Raw genomic sequence first — 19,923 nt, 5'->3', positions numbered from 1 at the left:
TAGGCAACAGTGTTTTCTATGACAAGTTTAGAACCAACTCAAAGGAACTTTCCATAGAGACTACAGCAGATGTTTGCTTTCTGTTCTTAGCACTGTATCTGCCAAAAGTATTTTGAGATTAATTGGTTCTAGCAGTTGTATACAAAAAAGGATACGTTCAAGTACCATCTCTGTTGCCTTAAAGCATATGGGAAAAGCACGTGACATGGGCTGCATGCATCAACCAGAGCATACAACTGGCTCTTCAGGAGTACCAAGCCTTCTACTTTCAAACTGTCAAAGGCAATTAAAATAATGCCTTTTTTAAAAAAAATACTTTGTCAAACTTGAGAATAATCTATATTGCAAACAGATCAGTTTTCAACACTGAAGGATCTTCCTGTGCTCTTAATCCACGAGAGGGTACTGTTACCAGGCCCTTGATGAGGAGGGTTTTACAATTCAGCAGTAAAGACAAGAAAATGTCCTGTAAGTTCTCTGCAGTTTAGGGGAGAGAGAGCAACAATCTGCAGTGCTATAGGTGCTGCATTTTTGACTCAACGTCAACTCTTTCCCCCCCCCATTTTTGTTTTAAATCTTTGTCACTGCTAGCATAAAGACTTTGAACTACTTGCATTTGTCATCTGGACAAAATAGTTATACTATGAATCAGACAACTCTAGGGCAGTACCACAGCTTCAACAAGCCTCCAAAGGTGACAAAGAACAAGGGAACAGCCAGAATTAGCTCTTGCACTAGAGCATCAAAACCAAAGTGACTTGTTCTAGGTCACCGCCTTACAGTATACCTAGTACTTCAAACCCCACACAAAGAAACTACCATTGGCAACATCTCAAGACAGTTTTCTTCATCTCAAGGCTACAAAGAACTTAGAGTTTCTGCAATTCCTTATAAACCTAATACAATAGAAAAATAATTTTTGGTGGGCCAAGCCATATAGGAGCTGCAGAAGGATTTACAAATTCTAGAAATGAAGTTTTAATCAGAACAATTATTGTCAAAGTTAGCTCCTTGGTTGTAAAGCTTGCAGCAGGAGCCTCTCAGCTAATTCAGGGCGGCAAACGACCTGATTGCACATTTATTTTCCTCCAACATCACAAGCCTTACAATCAGGATGAAACCTCTTACAAACATTACAAGCATCCATTCAGTGAAAGAGTGATGTGTGATACTAAGGCAATCTGAAGTACAGAAATGAACAGCACTGAACGTTTTACTACGCATCCATTTGGTTACGCACAAGAGTGAACAACCCCAGCCAAGACATGTGGCACAAATCATTACATTTTTGCAGTTTCAGTAATTTTGGTCAGCACCTCACACCGACACAGAAGTCACTATTTACTTTCATGGCCTACCCTTAAGGAAAGCCAGTTTGGCAAGACTGAAGAACCAAAATACCAGTCTATTTTGGCACAAAATTAAGCGGGCACAGAATACTCCACCTTCCTTATAAAGCTCAATATTACAAGGCTAAACATCCAGATACTTTTTTTTTTAATGGAGAGGGTCTACTGAAAATGATGTTCCTCCCTCTCTTCATAAGCCTAGTATGACAGTTGAGAGACAGTTCTACCACTTGTAGCTGGCTATTACCTTTTCCTGTCCTGACTCAGAAACTGAAAGTATGCATTAAGTCATATTCACGGCTGTCCTGATTCACCTACCTGATATAGGGATCCCTCCCAGACCTGTGCTGTGTTGTGGTGGGAGATTCAAGTCCAAGAAATTACTATTTGAGGTGGGATTTGCTGTGTGGTTCAAGTGCATGATGCTATTGCGTGGGAAGGTCATCCAAGGATAGCGAGCTGCTTGGCCTGGAAAACTGAAGGAGTTGTAAACTGCTCGATGCTGTTGAAACTGTGGGAACCTCTGTGGCATGAGTGGAAAGGTGCTACTGAGAGAGTTGGCATTTGCGGGTGCAGCAGGATGCAGAAATCCAGAGCCTGGCCCTTTGGCAGTTGTAGTGTGTGGGGTAGGGTTCTGAAGAGATGTGGGCGAGAGGGAAGGTTGGTCTTGGACTGACAGTTCCTTCTCAATCAGGTCTGCTAAGGCTTTGCGGGTGATGTCAAAGGGGTCAAACCCTAAGTCGTCCTCTTGCTGTTTGGAGGAACCAAACCCAAAAGCCGCTTGCCAGTCTGTGGAGGAAGATACTGGTATAGTTTCTGTTGGAGAGGAATAAGATTTAGAACAAGAATTAGTATTTGCCCATACAAAAATCTCAGCCTCAGTGTAATTTATGTTGCCAGTTTTATCTTTCATACAGTACTTCTTTGTAAATTCCCCGAAGACACACACCATTTTATCAGCTTGGAAATCCATTTTCAGACCAGACTGTAATAGATTTCTACTTAAGCTGAAGTGGTAGAACTAGCAAGTAGTAGTTTTATTACAGAATTGCTCCGAAAAAAGCTTTTGTGAAATAAGCATTTTTCAGTAAAAGCAGAGTAGAAAGAAACCAAACATTAGGACGTTCTTTCCACCCAAAATACTGGAGAGAATGTGGCCAGAGTTTAAAGTTGTTATTCAGTTCAGTATTTCTCTTTAAACATTAACGCTGTGCTTCAACTGTGCTGTGCAAAGAACTGGGGGTGGGGGTATTCCCTCTCAGATACGTTTGAGCAGTGGTTAAAACACAGCATCTGGTATTATGACGAAAAGCCAAATTCTGATGTATGTGCTTCAATTAAACAAAGGAAATAATGAACTACGTTACAAGATATTGACAAATATTCTTAAGCAGCATGGCAGAAGAGTTCGTCTTCCCTGCACTTGCAGTTAGCACTTCATTGTATTATACTGTTTAAGTTTCTTAGCTCAGGTTCAGAGGACGCTGATCCTATTTTCACCATATTTTTCCTTAAAAATTGTAGTGAAGAAAGCTGATGAGTACAAGGTACTATCACTTACAACAACTCCCTCTGCTGGCAGGGAACCTGGACTGCTGCCTTAGGTACCATTAAAATTAAGTCTAGCATCCTCTCAGAAAACAAACCTACAATTTCATTTTCAGATTGAAAGTGTTGGTAGACAGACAAAAACCCCTGTCCATCATACTTTTACTTTAATAGCAGCCATATATTTTGTACCAATTATGAAAAAACACCTGGAAGTTGTCTCCCACTGCTACTTAATCCTCACAAAACTGGTACATATAGTACTTTAACAGCAGGTAATTTTCTTGGTAATATTATTTACAAACAGGATTATGACCTCGAGAAGGAGATGAACATTAGAAGATTAGCCGGTAAGTAAAATGCTATTCTATCCCAAAGCATCATTACATTCTATTTATTACTGATGTTGTTTTGTTTAATTTTCAAACACATCCCTTTGGTTTCTAATTTGGAAACCCTATAAATGATAACCACTCCCAAGACTATATCAATACTCCTAAAATGATGTTTCATTCATGTAAAGTGGTATTTTGTATCTTTCAATTGCTGCAATTAACAGTACTTTTATCTTTTCTGAATGTATGCAACCTCACTTCAGAAAGATTAGGCAGCTTCAGATAACTATGCAGGATACTAAAGAACATGTGGAATTCTACTGCACAGATTCTGATATTGGAATTGCAGATTATAAACAGATTAATTTTAATAACAAACCCGTAGTGTACAATACATGTCACTCATCCTATTACTTAAGCAGACACATGGCTAAGAAAAACTAAAGCACTTCGAAAATTTAGCCATGCAGTTTGAAAGTTCTGTAAAGCTTCTTTTAGAAGAAATTATTATGTCAGTGCAATTCACTTGTACTGTAGAAAAATATTTTAAACATTTGGGAAGTGGTGGAAAGTTATATAAAGCATATCCTAGACTTTTTGGTTCTACAGTGCATTGGCTGCAAAAAGGAACCAATATAGAACAGTGGAAGCTGGGTACAGAGGTGTGTGTACCTGATGTGAAGAGGCTCTGTGGTTCTGGTGCTGTAGGCCAGTCATTTGAAGTCTGTGGAGAGCTGGGGAATGGAGGAAGCCCACTAGGGATGGGGTTCGGGTGCCGAAAGTTGTCAGAGAAGAGCGACTGTGATTCTGTTACAGCCCCTTCAAAAGGGGACCGTGCACTGTGATTAGATGAACTGATGGGTATGACTGGATTGGGTTTTGTTAAACCAGGCGGTGGTGAAGGTGTGTCACTGTTTGTTATCTACAGGCAAGGAAGGAAGAGAGACAATTAGGTCATGAGCATTTATATATAAAATATTCTTCACTAACAGTTGAAAAAAATCTTCATAGTTATTGGCAACATTTCCTTTAGTTAATATATAGCTCAGTACAAGGTTTAACACTAAAGCAATTCAGCAGTAGCATGTTTTTGTTTCAACTGAAGTCATACAATACTTCAGAAAGTATTTCCTTCTGAAACTACAAGTTGTACCAAGCCAAACAAACTCAATTCTTACATTCACAGCATTTATCTTTGTCTTACCTGCTGGGAGCTGTCACCATTTCCTATACTGAGGGAATCTGAAGGTTTGTCGATAGGGCTGCAAAAGTGGGAGGGGGGAAAAAGTCAGTAAGTCATTGAAGTATTTAACGTGAACTTCAACATTTGATTTTGTAGTTATAGAAAAACCTTGAAAGAAAAACAAACCAAAATTAAATTGGGAGAGATAAGGAAAAAAGTCCAGTATTTATTAGACCTTATTGGAATATTTGTGATTAAAAATTTGCCACAGTATTTCTTCCCACCACTTTCCACTCTGCTTGTTGATTCCCCTGTTGTGGAACAAAAGGAAAATTTTAAGTATCTTCAGAATAACTCTTAGCCAATCAAAAACCAGGACTCTTTCTATAGCAGTATACATTTGTTGTCCGTTCCATCTATTTTATTACTGGAGAGAAAGTTGGGTTTTCTAAACACCTATGGTGTCAGTTCCCACATGAGTCCTAAATAAGTTTAGGGAGAGATAGGAAAATAAATTAAATACTTAATCCTGGTGGCAAGTCAAGCTTTCCATCAGCCTCAAAGTTTTAACTAGCAGAAATTAGTTCCAAGGTGAAAAAATGAGAAAACAGCTTTGCGATGATAGAAGGGAAAAAGAAGGAAGAGACAATACAAAGAACTGCCAATAAAGAGAACTGAAGATAAGGTACAGCAGAAAACCACCTAAGAAAGCTATTCACTGGGAATTAACATGACTCAGCTAAAAATGGCATACCTTGGGATTGAAGATTTGACAGGCACTTGTGACCAGCCTTAGTTATACTAAATACCAGGCTAATGGCTTTGCAACTTCAAGATATTTTCATTTTTATCTACCATAAGAAGAGATGCACAAGCATCCAACTACACAGCCTAGAACACTGGTCCTACAGACAAGGACCTGAAGAACATGAACGTGATACAATTCAAATTACAGGCCCAATCTGTTAGTGCAAAATAGTATGTTTTAACTAGTCAAAGACTTCAGATTGTAGATACAAGTTGCAGTAGCAAGGGCTGTTTGAAAACAAAGTGCGATATTGCATAGAGCCATGTAGCAAGGTCCAAAATTCAATTCCTCCAGTATTTGTTCTCTGGATGACTATCTAAACCCAGCAAAATACATCCTTCTTCATTGTGAAGGAAGTGTTTAAGTGTTACCCATTAACAAAAACAATTTTGGGGCAAAAGAATGCTACATTGGTAATTCATAAAGCTAACTGAAGGTCAAGTATTTATGACTACAGAAGAAAAATCAGAAGATTAGTTTTGCAAACAAGTATTAGTCCAGTGAAGATTTATTTATAAGCGGTTGAACAGCACGGAGAAAGTTCTTCCACTTGGAAGAAACTTCCTTATGTCAGTAATTTCTGAATACCAACAGCATAAGAATTTGCTGTAGACGCTTCATTAAATCATCCTGATTGTAGAGCTGATGTTCCAAGTTTGTTTCTCTCTCAAAGCCTTTGACAGAAAGTCACAACACTGCAGCCTAAACCTATGCAACAGACAACTTCTAATGATGGCCTAAACACTGAAGGATAATGTGTATTGTACTTGAACCTGCTTAAGCAGCCTGTAATTCTAAGATATGCTTTAAGTCCTCAAGAATAAGATTCATTATCCATTAGTCACAACATTTACCTATATATAGCACGTTCTTTTCAAAAAAGATGAGGAGGAAGCTGCATGTCACTACTGAGATGCAACTGTAGGATCTCTGTCCATACCTCAGACAAACTGCTACTAAAATAAGGTACCATTTTCAGCAGCACTCAGTGTTAATGCATTAGGTCTCTAATCAGCAACACCACCTCTTGAAATATTAATGTTCACCTTGTTATTTTCTCATCTGACCTCTGAATGGGCCCAAACCAGTATGATGCAAGGTGGTCCAATAAAAACAGTAACAGTGTGACTGCAGACTGCTGTAAGTAAATGCAGGTAACACTCGTGCAGAAAACGAGTTCTATTCAAGGGAGTTACCAAAAGAAGAAAATAAGATTGATTAACAATAAAGAAGTTATTGCAAGTAGATGAATTACATCCTCTGCACAAAGAAGAGGAATTGAATCTGCTGTGTTCAATTCCTATTGCTGAGCAATAATCACGGAACCTTTACCTCTGCAGTTGTGTTTTTGGAACACACCACAGTGAAAAGATGACAGATACTCAGCCCTAACATTCAGGTTCCTTCTCTTGAAGCTCTTGCAAGTGATGTCTCCTGATATATAGCCTTTGGCACGTTACTTGTGTGGAAGCTTTTTTACAGAAACAAATGGCTTGGCATTAGCTGGGACCATGGCCCTTTGCAGGCAGCTAATACAATCTGCTGATGCCTGATTATGCAGTTCCTCTTGGCCCCTACCTGTACCATCACTGCTTTAAAGTTAGGGTTCTCCTGCACCCTGTCAACCAGTCTTTTTGATGTGGGCTGGGCTAAGCTTGGCTTTCTGTGACCTGATCAGGATTTCAATCCAGCTCTCCAACCAGAGAGACTGGACAATCATTCCCTCCACACCAGTCAGTGAGAGAGAAAGTACGCTATCTGAAGTATAAAAGGCAGCACAATTACCCGAAATCTGAGTCTGCACCATCTGGAGTCATGTGTTCTGGGTCTGTGCCATTTTCTAATATAGGAGGCGTTTTCCTGTGTTCCATTGTTAAGCCGTTGGCTGATTTACTTGAACTCTGTAATGATGGCCAGGCATCTTTGTTATTACTGTTCGGTCTGGAAAAAGGCAAGAGTAAAAAAAAAAAGAAGAGTTCAAGTTATGAAGAAAGTGTTTTAAAAATTGTAAGCACTGAGAAAATGAATCCTTGTGCCAGACAATCCATAAGAATAGATTTATCTGGATAGTGTTTCTCAGATTTTAAGTGGCGATGATTTCAAAAAAAAGAATTGGGAGGTAGGGAGAGGAGAAAAACTGGGCAGAGCTCTCCATTTTCTTCACTGAATAGATTGAGCTGTAATGCCAATGCTGAAGTCCAAACATGTCCGCTCGGGGGGAAAAAAAAAAATCCATTGACAGCTTCAAGTATCTAGGCCTACACGCACCTCATTTAGAATTACTGGCTTTATCCCCTAGGTATTTTTTAAAGGTGGTTTAGCTAATGATTTACACTTTAAAAAAAATATCTATATTCCAGGACCTAACAAGCCTGGCCCTGATGAGGCTGTTTTATTTCTGCATAAGAGTCCATGGTGTTATTAGCAGACCATGAGACCAGTCAGATGAATGCATTGTTCATTCAAGTTACTGCTCATTTCGTTTCCAGTTTTAAGCCGTAATTACATCCCTTTTAAAAGACTGCATTTCGTTTCAGAGACAACATTCCATCTGGAAAAAAGTTCAAAAGAAGACTTGAAGCCAAAGTTATCACTGAAAATAGTTATGTTTTATACAAACTGAAGTGAGCTGAAATATCTGCAACCAAATGCATTCAAATAACATTACCATCCAATAACACTTTAAGCTAAAAACTTGATACAAAAGATACGTCTTCACTTTCTCTAGCTCTTTCTATTGCTTTCAGCCTTTCATTTGCTTCAGTTAGGATGCTACTTTTAGTGTTTGGGTGCTATTGTCCAAGCGCTGTATTCTTAAGGACTAAGCTTCCAGGAGTCGTTTTTTTTTTTAAATACATGTTACTCTTGCTGCCCCTTTCATTATTACTATGTGATCCAACATGTTCTCTACATTTTAAGTCAAAATGTGGAAGCTCCCGTAGCTGTTTTATACTCCATATAAAATTGATATTACTAGCTACCCTCAAATATCAGTTAGTATCGTAAGATTTGTTATTCTCACATACTACACTACAGGCAGAGAGATGAAAACCCTGACTGATTTACAGATCTCATCCTCGCTTTGTACACATTTGAACTAGAGATGAGTCGATCAGATAGTGAGTAATGAAGACATATCCTGTTATCAACTGTGATTCTCCCCCTTGCAAGAGGGAGCCAAGTAACAAGACTTTTAATCCATTAACAAATTTAAAATACACTTACGTCCACTGCAACATAAAGTCACTTCTATACTAAAATTAATTTTGAAATGTCAGTTAAAATCAGTTTTATACCCAAAATGAAAGGTAAAGAAAACCTGCTTTATTTATTTTTTACTTAGAAGTTCAAAGCTGTATGCATCTAAAGTCCTGTCCTCAAGCAGACCAGCAGGTGCCTAACAAGTGTTTCTACTTCCAGCATAGCAAAGCCTTCATTTTGGTTCTTCAGGAAAAAGACAGAAAAAAAGAAAGAGGTTTTGAATGTGGACTCCAGTAAAATGCAGTCGTTGTTACTGTTAGGTGACACAGCAAAAGATGAACACCCATGTACACAAAGTTGCACTGGAGAATTTTAACATTTGCCCTCTGCAGCAAGAAATAAGTTTTGCCGGTAGGACCTTTCAAGTTAGATCACAGTTGTGAAAAAGCATTTATGCAGCACTGAAGAAACTTCCCTACTACTGGGTATTTGTAATTAAACATTTACTATTTAGAACCCAGCTACTGCTCTGTTCTAAAGTGAAACAAATCTTGCACCACAAACGATAGAATGACCACAGAGTTGTCAGAGCCTCTGACAAACTGCCAGACCTAATATCACATCAACGAATCAGGAAAAACAAGAACCTAACTGGGTAGGAAGTTGTGAAGGAGAATGAAACATTCACCAGCTCACAAGCTACATTTTGTACTGATGAGACAGGACTCATAGAAACATCTCAAAAATCCTAGTGGTAAGAAGAAATGCATGCTACAACCCACAAGATGGTGCCCAGCCGTCAGCAAAGAACAGATTGCATTGTAATGATGGTACTGAGGTGATAAGAGAAATCAGCTCCAGGCTGACTACTTCCTGCCTTTAGAGGAACATGCCATTTTTTCCCACAAGTGCTAAAACATTAGACCGGCCTTAGTGCTAAACCACAGACTGGCCAAGCTCCAATTCATAATTACTAATGAGACTACTATAGAAAAAATGAAGGAATTTACTAACAGTTTTTATGTATCTTAAATATAAGATTCGAGTAGGTAAGTTATATGAGGACTGATAACCTTAGGCTTTCATTCATGTTCGTATGATTGTACTCATATGGACAGAAATCTTTTCATAACTTACTGAAAAGGAACTACTTCAACAGAATATTATTATAACAAACAATAGTGCTATCCACAATTAAAACAGTGAAAATAAATTATTGAAGTTTACTAGGTGAAGGCAAGGAGTCTTTCATTCACATCTTGTGAATTCTTAATCAAAGAAAGCGATCATTTCTGTTTCAGTTTCCAAGGTCTTTACACCAAATACAAGAACTGCACTCCAAGTCATGATATGAAGGCACAATAAGAAACATGCATCAACGCAATAAGGTGTCTTATACTCAGTTGTGAGTAGACTGCATTCATCTCCATCCCAAAAAGTTAACATCTGTTCTTTAATAATCATTACCATATGTACTTGTGCAAATATGAAATTAAAGTTCTTTAAGAATACGAGTGATCCAAAATTCACATAGCAGGTATTTTTTTAAACCAAGTAAGACTCAGTATTAGAGCAAAGTAGTGTGAATACCTGTAACTTCACAGGAATAAACAATATTCAAGTTTTTCCCATAACACACACCAAAAAGAGTGGGCAACTTAAGGGAAGTAACAGGAACAAGCATGTTTTCTGTGGAATAATTGGAAAGAAAGCATTGCTAGGTAGTCCAGCATCAGTACTTACGCATCGTACCTCTGCAGTGCTGTCACTTTGTTCTTGTTCTTGTCAACTGTACCCGTAGATAACTGAAGAAAGTTGGGGTTTAATTTGTATAATTCTTGCAGTAGTTTCTGTTCATATTCTTGGTGCTTACCCGCCTACAAGAAAAGAGAGACACACGATAAATTGACACTAGTTTTATACGTTTGTAAATAATCCCGAACTTTAGTAATTGATCTGTACCAGCTTAGGAGGTGAACTCCTGACAAACTCCTAACAAATTAATACAGAAGCAAAGACTAGAATCTCCAACCTGTCTCATCTAAATTCCCAACTTCACCTTTAGAGACTTCCTGGAGTTGTACCAGTTTTCAGTTTGTCACAACACTGAACTCTGTTAACAACTGTGGAACCTAGAAGTTTATCCATTGACATTTTCTAATAGAGAATCAAAATATCCATGACAATGGACAGACAATATCCATTTAATGAGAAGGAATGTACATGTAAATTCACTGAATCTCCAGCTTCCTTGGCTTTTCATTACTTCAAGCTCAGCTGGATCATGCACTAAAAATGCAACGCACTTTTCAATGATTGCCAAGAAAGCAATATGAAATGAAATAAAAATTTAGTAGTGTAACAAGGAACAAGAAAGGAACATTCACCTAAGTAGCAAAGATCATGTGCAAAAACAAATTGCTGACCAAGGTATGTAAGCCTATCACTTTTAACTGGCAGCTGCACCGGAGGACTGACAGACTGCCAATATAACTGACTTCAACAAAAAGGGGTGTACAGGAGATCCTGTGAACAGGCTGCTGAGTTCAACCTCCATCCCTCGTCAGATGACAAATTCCATCTTAAAAAAAAAGTAATGAAGAAAGATACAAGTACATGGATGAACAGTCTGTTGACAATGAGTCAACGTGACTATAGATTAGTCATCTATAAAGGGTAATCCTACTTCACTGATATGGAGTTTCATGATGGTGTCAATAAGCACCAATACAGAGAAACCATGAGATTTTCAAATAATCCTTTAAGATTTCACTCCAAAAGGTTATTTACAAATTTGCCCTGGGATAAAGAAACAGTTCTTACACAGTTCAAAGACAGAAAGACGAAAAAGACGTAAGACTGATAACTGGACGCAGAAGCAAGCAATGAGAACTGATGACTGGCATCAGTTTTATGTAATGTCATCAGTCAGGATGACAAAGGAGTGAACAGCAAATTCTTTGCTGATGATACCAATCTCTTTTGGGCGGTAAACTACCATGCTGATAACGATGAACTCCAAAGGAAACCCACTGCCCCCAGCAAACATGCAAAAAGCTAGCAAAGAAGCTTCACCACAGAAACAGGTCAGGTAACACGCCTAGGGAAAGTTAACCTTTTAACATCTGTACTATATAAAGTTAACCTATACTGACACCCTCTTGACCTCTGAACTGGCTGTTAGAACTGAAGGAAGAGATACTCAAGTCATTGCCAACATATCTCTGAAACCACTAACTTGTTATGCACTGACAATCAAACCCTAAAATGTGCTGAGCATTATTAGGGAGGGCACTTAAAGGGATTATCATTGATGACTACTATATTAAGCTTTGCTGCCCCTGCATCATGAATATGATGTGTCTGGTCTCTGCGTCCTAAGAAGGGCAGAGGTACAGAGAAGGACAACAGAAGTTATCACAGAAAGGAAGAAACTGATTTATAGAAGTTTAAACCACCAGAAAGTCTGCAATTTGGGTAGAAGGCTGAGAAAGGTAAAATCAAATTCTACAACACCACAAAAGCAATAACTAACATAAATAAGGGTTATGCTTTTAGCAAGAACTGCAAAGCTACAACTAGGGGACACTTGACAAAACTAAACAGTAATCAGTTTAACACAAGCAAAAGGAAGTGCTTTAGACAATGGTGAAATTCTGGGACTTGCTGCCACAAAAGGCTGTAGACTTGATGGTATCAGTAGGTTCAAAATCGTTTAACTAAATTAATGACTGACAACCCTAAGAAACTAGAAAGCCTATACATTTCTGAGGGAATGCTCCTGTCTATTGACATGTAAGTGGTGGTAGATATACAGAGAAGTAGTAGGAAGTAGTAGTAGGATGGAATACAGAAGTAGCCTGGTTTGCAAGGTCTCCTTGATTTTTTACTTAATCTCATCATTGGAGACGATATATAAACTGCAGGGACTACTCATCTAAACCAGCAGGGTATTTTCTTTAATTTCAGAAAAATAACGGAAATTCTCAAAAGTAACTTCTACTTTGTGAAAAAAATGCTTAGATAGACATTCTTCTTTCCCTGCCTCAAATCAGACCAGCACATGAAAGAAAATCTGCTCGTACAACATTTGTGCTAGCACCGATGGTGTGGACCACCTCCCTCCATGGTGAGACCACACGCAAAAACTGTAATACGGATGCAAGGCAGGCATCCTTAAGGTTGAGTTTAAAAGCCTTATCATACCTTGTGTAGAGGGACAAATTCTAAAGACTTCATAATGCACCACTATAGAGGAATTAAAGCATTTACTTGCTTCCCTACTCCAGATAATTATTTTGCTGTTAAAATTGCCACATAAAAACTTCATTATTTATGGGCTATTATAGTTACCTTCAATATTATATTTTCAAATGTTTTCTATACCCTTCACAAGCTAAAAGATGTATCAGAATTCAGATAGCATGGTTGAGTCACAATACGATACTTAAGCCATGATAACTGACCACATACACAAAATCTACCAGAAAGCCTTGACCTGTTTTACAGAGATCTAAAATAACATTACCCCATACTGGTATGAAGAAAAGGCAATTAGTTAACTCAAGTTTACATGAATTCTTGATTAAGAGTTTGTGTTTTTGTCTTAGCAACATTTAGACCCTTTCAAGGCAATGCACAACTAAAAATTTAGCTAACTGCTCGCTTTCAATATCTAACTGGTGAAGTTCTAACTGGTGAAGTACCTAAGCACCTTTTCTAACTCAAAAATCAATTGTGCAATAACATTCTGCAGAAGACTACGTTATATAAATAAAGGACTAAATTATACACAAGAAAATACATATATGCCTTATTTCATGTGTTTCACAATCATTATTTACCTGCATTTCTTCTTTTGTGAAACTGGCTGCTTCATCTCCCAGCTCATGTAGATACATACAGTCTGGTTTTGGACACTGCATATTTTTTAGAAAATAACTGCAGTATTTTGTTGTACCTAATGATGCCTGAAGAAAAAGAAAAGATTCATTAGCTAAATTAAGTACCAGAAGGTAAGGCTGTCATTTACAATAGGAGGAGAAAAAACTGCTATATTTACAAAAAAGTATTCCATCAAGATTTGGAGTTCTATCATAATGCATTTTTGATGCAGATGGACTAAAGTTTATCCGTAAGAAATCCATATGCTTAAGCATTAGATAATTAGAACATACTTCTATTTTCACCTAATCTAAACAAACACCAAAATAAGAGCCTCAGTAAGTATTTGGCTCCTTATGATTACAAATGCAAATAATGAATAAAGTAGTTATAAGTCTGTATTACATTCAACTGGTTAATATTCTTTAATAGGGTCAGGAAATGAATATTAACCAATTTTCTGTTGCCCCTATAAATGTTTATATAGACACCAAGAAAAAAAGAAGTATTTCCTACAGAGCTTCTGAGAGGCTATTTAAAAAAAATACTTAAAATCATATGACATCACAGCACAAATTTTAAGATGGCTGAGCACAGACCATCACATCCCATTGATTTTACATACATTATAGAGCAAACGAAGTACAAGTCTTGTAGGAGAAAAACAAACAAGTCTAATCAATGAAGTGAAGCATATTTAAAAACAAAACAAAAAAATAAAAAGCGAGTGAAGTCAGACAAGTGTAGATTTCATGACACAGTAAGCTTTAGGCCATTATATAGTAAACCTGGGCTTGACTTTTGGGATATTCTTTCCTCCCAAGACACCCCACCCCCTTCTGAATGGAATCAGGATGCTTGAGATAAAGGCAGGTTTACTACTACACGAACATTTTGGAAAAAGGACATTTACTTGATAGAAATTTTGAGGATGAGAAAGGAAAAGCTCAAACACTATCACAAAGACTACTGCAGAGGTACACTCCTCTCTAATATTACTTCATGTATTTGGACTACAGAAATACTCTGTAGAAGAAAATAATCAGGTTTTCAGACAATCTTTTTACGTTTTACCGAAAAAAGCCACAGTGAGAAAGGGGAAGTGGTACATCTGTCTCAAACTTCTGCTCTGAATCTACCTGCCAACCCTCAAGCATCGCATACTGGGAGCTCACTAAACTTCCGTGCTGTGATTAATGGTAAGAAAATAGATACAAAAATCAGTAGCCCACTAAACTGGATATTTTTATTCAGGAACATAAGCTCATCTATACAAATAAAATTTCACAGTATGCACTGATATCAGTATCCTAGCACACATGTATGAAAATGTAAAAGCATTACCACCTTGAGTGTTCTGCCGTCTACCACCACATTATTGACGCACTGTATGGCTCTGAGAGCATCTTCTGACCGGATGTAGGTTACATATGCACTGGCACTTGGACCCTAGAAAGAAAACATGCCATTTTTTTTTTTCCAGACAGACCTGAGCATTAAGTTGCTTTTATAGTACCTCACTTCAGAAATTGGTATATTCAAGGCCAGACGTTTTTGAAAGTAGACAAAAACAATTCATGAGAATTTAGATTTGATGCATGACGAATAAGGAAAAGAACAAATGCATCAAAATACCCCTTAAGGTTCTGAAAATAATTACTGGTGTTTTGTCCGTGAAATGCAGAATAATGAAAAAATGTCATGTTTCTGCTGCTTTGAAGATTCTCGTCCTGTCTACCAATTTTTAATCTTTCTACTTGCTCTGCATCTTCCAAGTGAACCTTGAAACTGTTTGGACAATGCCTCAGCTAGTACAATAGTTTTGTTTTTGCAATATTATATATTTTCTTTGTAGTACTTTAACCTACTCTTTAAACAAGAATAGTTCCATGGATTCACAGGACAAACATGTATTTTCTCTGTAGGAATCGAAGTCACAAGAGCTTCTGCAGCCTTACCTGTGAGCCTGCATATGATGTGCTGTTATTAATGACAACTTTATGTATTTTACCAAACTTCCCAAAATATTCTGGTCGTTTCAAAACCTACAAAAAGAAAAAAAGAAAGTTAGAGAAGTATATTGGAAAGTTAACTGCAATTCATATGGGATTGTTCTTATCATTTGTCTGGGTACTTAATGAAACCCACATCTTTCCTACAAATAAGACAAACAGATGTAGATTTCTTTTCCAGTAAGAAATGCAGTTACTTGCAAGACAAAGTGCTTTGCCACTGCACTCAAGAATTTAAATGAAGGATATTCAACCTGTTGTTTTATTTTTATTTTTGGTGTCCAAATTACCCAAACCCAGCTCTGGCAATATATATCCCATTCAACATGAAACAGGAAAAATTCAGAATCACATGAATTCCGATTTTAAAATAACCACCTTAAAACTTTCAGATGTATTAACTGCCAGAAAAAGAAAAAAAGCTGAATTCTGATTCACTTGTTCCACACCAAGAGAAGCAGAGTACAATTAACTAACTTGAGAGAGTCTACATCTTTCAAAAAACTTAAGGCTATGTATAGGAAAACACTATGACACTTCATATGGGGCAAGGAAAGATGTTGCAGAAACATTGTGCTGAAACACGACTGAATATTACACACCAGAAGGAAAAAAAATCCTGTCCTGTCTTTCACTGCATCAGTCAAGTAATAACTATTTGAGGATCCTATGCAAAGCAGAAACATCTTTAGCATACTAAGTAACTTTGTTGAATAATGGTTACCTGTGTGCCAATGGAATTGGCAATATCTGAGAGACTGCTACCAAAAGCCTTTCTTTTTCTTTCTCTGTGATGGGAAGAAGTGACTACTCAGACTGAGCCTATGTAAGCTTAGAGGAAGAAAGGACCATTTGTTTCCCCAACTACATCTTCAGATTTATGTTATAATACAGTTAAACTGTACTGATGCAAGAACTTCACCTAACTACCTTGTTTCCCTTCTTCAGGAAGCATCAACATCTTTAACGTGATTAATACTGCTTGATCTTGAAGTCCTGAAGAAGTACAGAGCACATCGTACATTCAATAGAAACTCTCACTGGTCTCTTCTTACTGTTCTTCAGCAGATTTACATTGCTCCTGAAAGGCCCTATGCCACCTTTTAGCACCATTCCAGAGGAGACTGGCAGTCCTAAGGGGCGAAGGATTTCTTCAAGTTCTTTACAGATGGCACACCTGATAATGTATGACAGCATGGCTGTCACATTTTCACAAGAGCATGTCAACAGAAGTGGATCCACCTGCACACTCCATTAAGATCCTGATCCACAGATCTATTTTCAGAAACATTAAATAGCTGCCAGTCTCCCCTTCCAAATCTTTATTTGTACACAAGTTTTTTGCCTGTTATATTCAACTCAGGTTGAATATATTGAAGCCTTTTTTTTTTTTTTTTTAATTTCTCTTATCTTGATTTCACAGAAACCTAGCCTGAAAGAGGGAGATATCTGGGTATTATATGCAGTGTTCAGTAAACACCCGTTATTCTTTGGTATATCTGTGAAAATACTGACCACCACAAAACCTAATACAACCCTCCCACTTATTAAGTGAAAAAGCCAGTGTGAAACAATCTGAGGTTAAAAAAATAGTTGTGTATATTACTTCCTTTTATAAATCCACTCTCTGGTCAAATCAACTTAATACATTTTTTAGTAATAAATTGCAAGGAACTGTCAACGCTGGCCTGGCTTTGTGCTATTGCAGTTAACTTGCTGCTATATTCTTGTCAAAATTGTAGTGCTTTAGGTTATATCAGTTTAACTGATTTTCTTTTTGCTTCCTATCCTACTTCCCTCCACTAAAAAGTGTTTTACATTTGTTCTTTTCCAGCCTACCAAAATGTGGCCCACTCTCAGCAAGTCCTCAGAAACAGTCACTTATATTTGAGGTTTCTCCAGACAGCTTAGTCCAATCAGGTGAATTTAACTTGGCACAGTACTTTTGAAGACATCTAGTTATCTTGTAGTACATTCCTTCCACATTCTAATTCAAGGTACTCTTACTCATTAGCACTAATTCCATTAGCCATCTGCAGCTGATGGATGATGGAAGTGAATAAAGCATTATTAAAAATGCTGTTTTTTAAGCCAGTTAAAAACATTTTCCCCAAATGAAAAGCTTCTTTGTAATGATAGAGTAGTAAGCCAACTCTTTCCTGGGTCCTTCTGTTACTAATTTTTTCTTCAAGTGACATTACTCTTGTGCTCTTTCCTAGGTATACTTCAGCTGTTGACTTTTTTCTTCTGTCCTTACAGATTTGTGCTACAAATATTTGTCCTTTATAGTCTGAATTGGCTCCCATTTTAGAATAGGCAGTGCTGCGCTGACACAGCTGTGTATTGCCAGCAGATCTAGCACAGGAAAGTGAGTAACTAAAAGTGTTAAACTCCTTTTAAGCTCAACATCAAGCTCTTTAATGAAAACAAAGAACAATTTCCTTAAAAATAAAGCATCCGTACTCTCAAAAACAATTTTGGAGTAGGAAGCTCAGTAGTTTTCTTAAGAAAAGCATCAGTATCACAGAACCTTTTGAAAGCTGCTTCATTTAGTACCCACTACAGACAGACAAGGGTAGGCACAAGGATGTTCCAGTGGTTTCCTGACAGTAAGTTAAGAGCAAGATCTGCAAGTGTCAAGTGCTCACCTCTGGATCTGCTAGGCGCTGAGATAACCCTACCACGAAGACAAGGTTCTTCTGTACAACCCGTACACTGGCCAAATGTTTGCGATTCTCTGATATCTTCTGTTTCCTCTCATTTTGTTTCTGTTTCTTTTCGTTTTTTATCCTTTGCAGCTCTTCCTGGGAGAGTGGTTTGTACACTGCTGGATCTTCTGGGTATGGCTAGATATAACAAATATAATTAAGAACAACACATATAACAAACATTTGAAAATCATTAATCCAGACATTTTAACACATGAATATATTTCTCCTGTTATACCGTTCTAATTGTTATGGCCAGCCATACTGTAAAAGTAGCACACTGAGACCTTTAGAGAATAGGGAACATCTTGCAAATTTCCATAGAATTCTCCAATTTACGGGTATAATACTGACATAAGCAAGAACTGCATTCTAACTGAGCTGCCTATTCAGTCTAGTAACACTAGAAGCAGCTGCAACATGACAGCCAAAACATCCTGTTAAGATTTCACTAACATGGCATAGTAAGTAGGGTGACACAGAGTGCCCTGTATATTTGCATTATATTTGTCTGATACTGATTTGAATACTTAAATGTATAAACAAACATGAGGACTAGAAGATAAGAAATCTAAACAAAATTGTAATTTCAGTGACCGAGATTTACAGTAACACCATTACATGCCTCAGTCTTTACATGGTTAACTTCTCCTAGCAAAGAGACAGGTTTCAGCACAGCTAACTGCATACTGATTTAATGGCAAGTGTTCTTGCTATGCTTGTGTGTCAGTTTGAAACTTGAGGTTGTCTTCCCTGCACAAAGGCACATTTTAACCTCTAAATTATCTATAGATAACTCTAAAGATACATCTACAGATAACTCCTGAAACAGACAACTATAGATTTTGATCTCAAAAGTAACTAACAGGAAGAAAAATGTCTGTGGCACAGAAAGACTGCTTTATTTGTGCAGGTTATGTGCCTAGTGGTATAAAGGCACTATTTTAGCCCCATCTTGCAGACGACAGTGAAATGTTTCCTGTCCCACATTGCTTCTCAAAGTACTTCCATATTCCTTATCCATCTCATGTTTTTTAGACTGAAAAGTTAAATTTCATATTTCATGTACACAGCAATGCTAAGCACAGAAGAAGGTATATAAAAAAAAACAAGAATTTTTCCTAAATATTGAAGATGAATTAAAAACAAGAATATAGGATATATGCACTATGGTAAAAACTTGAGGTAAAGAACTTAAGCTCATCAATATGTTACACCAAGTTCATTGCCTGTACTACCATAACAAAAAGGCTTCAATGTCCAACAAAAATGTACTTAAATTTTCCTGACTGTCCTCTGTCTCTGTTAACAGGAGAATAACAAATGTCATACTAAACAACCCGAGAAAACCTACAGCAGATGAAAATAAGGGTTAGTTTAAAAGCATGTATTCCCCATACTTGTGTGATGCTACTGAATGAGCCACTGAGTAGTTCAAAGACCCGATGGTCTGAGTGTATTTCCAAATAAAACAAGGTCTATTTTACAGTTTAAGTTCAGTCCAGCATCATTACGCTATACTTGAGACATCTTCTGAAAAGACAGTGGTCAACTTCAGCAGACTGTATCAAGGTTACGCACTAAGTTCCTTGGAACCTGCTTTTAGTATCACAAAGCAATTTAAACTTGTAAGATACCTAGTGTTAGCCAAAGGTATGCACTTAAGACCTTGGCATGAACACACACTAAGGACTCACGTTGCCCTTTCAGAACAAGTTAGGACTATGCTGTTCCTCAGAAAGCTGTGTCATGTACAAGTAACACTCAATACTTCATACAGATTTCACTTAATGAACATTTAACAATAATTTGAAGAACAAGGATCCACATTAGTAAGGTCATTTGAGATGAGCTATAGCTGATGATTATCTTGAGCTTCAACACATGTATACAAG

The 19,923-nt window shown here is 37.4% G+C and overlaps 1 protein-coding gene across 8 annotated transcripts in view; it reads right to left on the bottom strand.

Moving 5' to 3' along the window:
- Positions 1–19,923, bottom strand: part of CNOT4 (CCR4-NOT transcription complex subunit 4) — a 73,068-nt gene that overhangs the window by 14,862 nt on the left and 38,283 nt on the right. For 3 of the 8 annotated variants that reach the window (XM_068668876.1, XM_068668881.1, XM_068668880.1), the window contains exons 3-11: positions 17,969–18,166; positions 15,267–15,353; positions 14,656–14,757; positions 13,269–13,394; positions 10,168–10,301; positions 7,009–7,164; positions 4,437–4,494; positions 3,905–4,154; positions 1,668–2,165 (exon numbers count right to left, since the gene is read on the bottom strand). In XM_068668876.1, coding sequence (XP_068524977.1) covers positions 1,668–2,165; positions 3,905–4,154; positions 4,437–4,494; positions 7,009–7,164; positions 10,168–10,301; positions 13,269–13,394; positions 14,656–14,757; positions 15,267–15,353; positions 17,969–18,166 — 1,609 coding nt within the window. The remainder of the gene's footprint in view (positions 1–1,667; positions 2,166–3,904; positions 4,155–4,436; positions 4,495–7,008; positions 7,165–10,167; positions 10,302–13,268; positions 13,395–14,655; positions 14,758–15,266; positions 15,354–17,968; positions 18,167–19,923) is intronic. The other 5 variants (XM_068668878.1, XM_068668882.1, XM_068668879.1 and 2 more) reach the window with 3 other exon arrangements.

This window comes from Anas acuta, chromosome 1 (genome assembly GCF_963932015.1).
Source record: "Anas acuta chromosome 1, bAnaAcu1.1, whole genome shotgun sequence".
In the NCBI taxonomy this organism is placed as follows: domain Eukaryota; kingdom Metazoa; phylum Chordata; class Aves; order Anseriformes; family Anatidae; genus Anas; species Anas acuta.
This window is presented reverse-complemented; position numbering and strand designations above follow the sequence as displayed.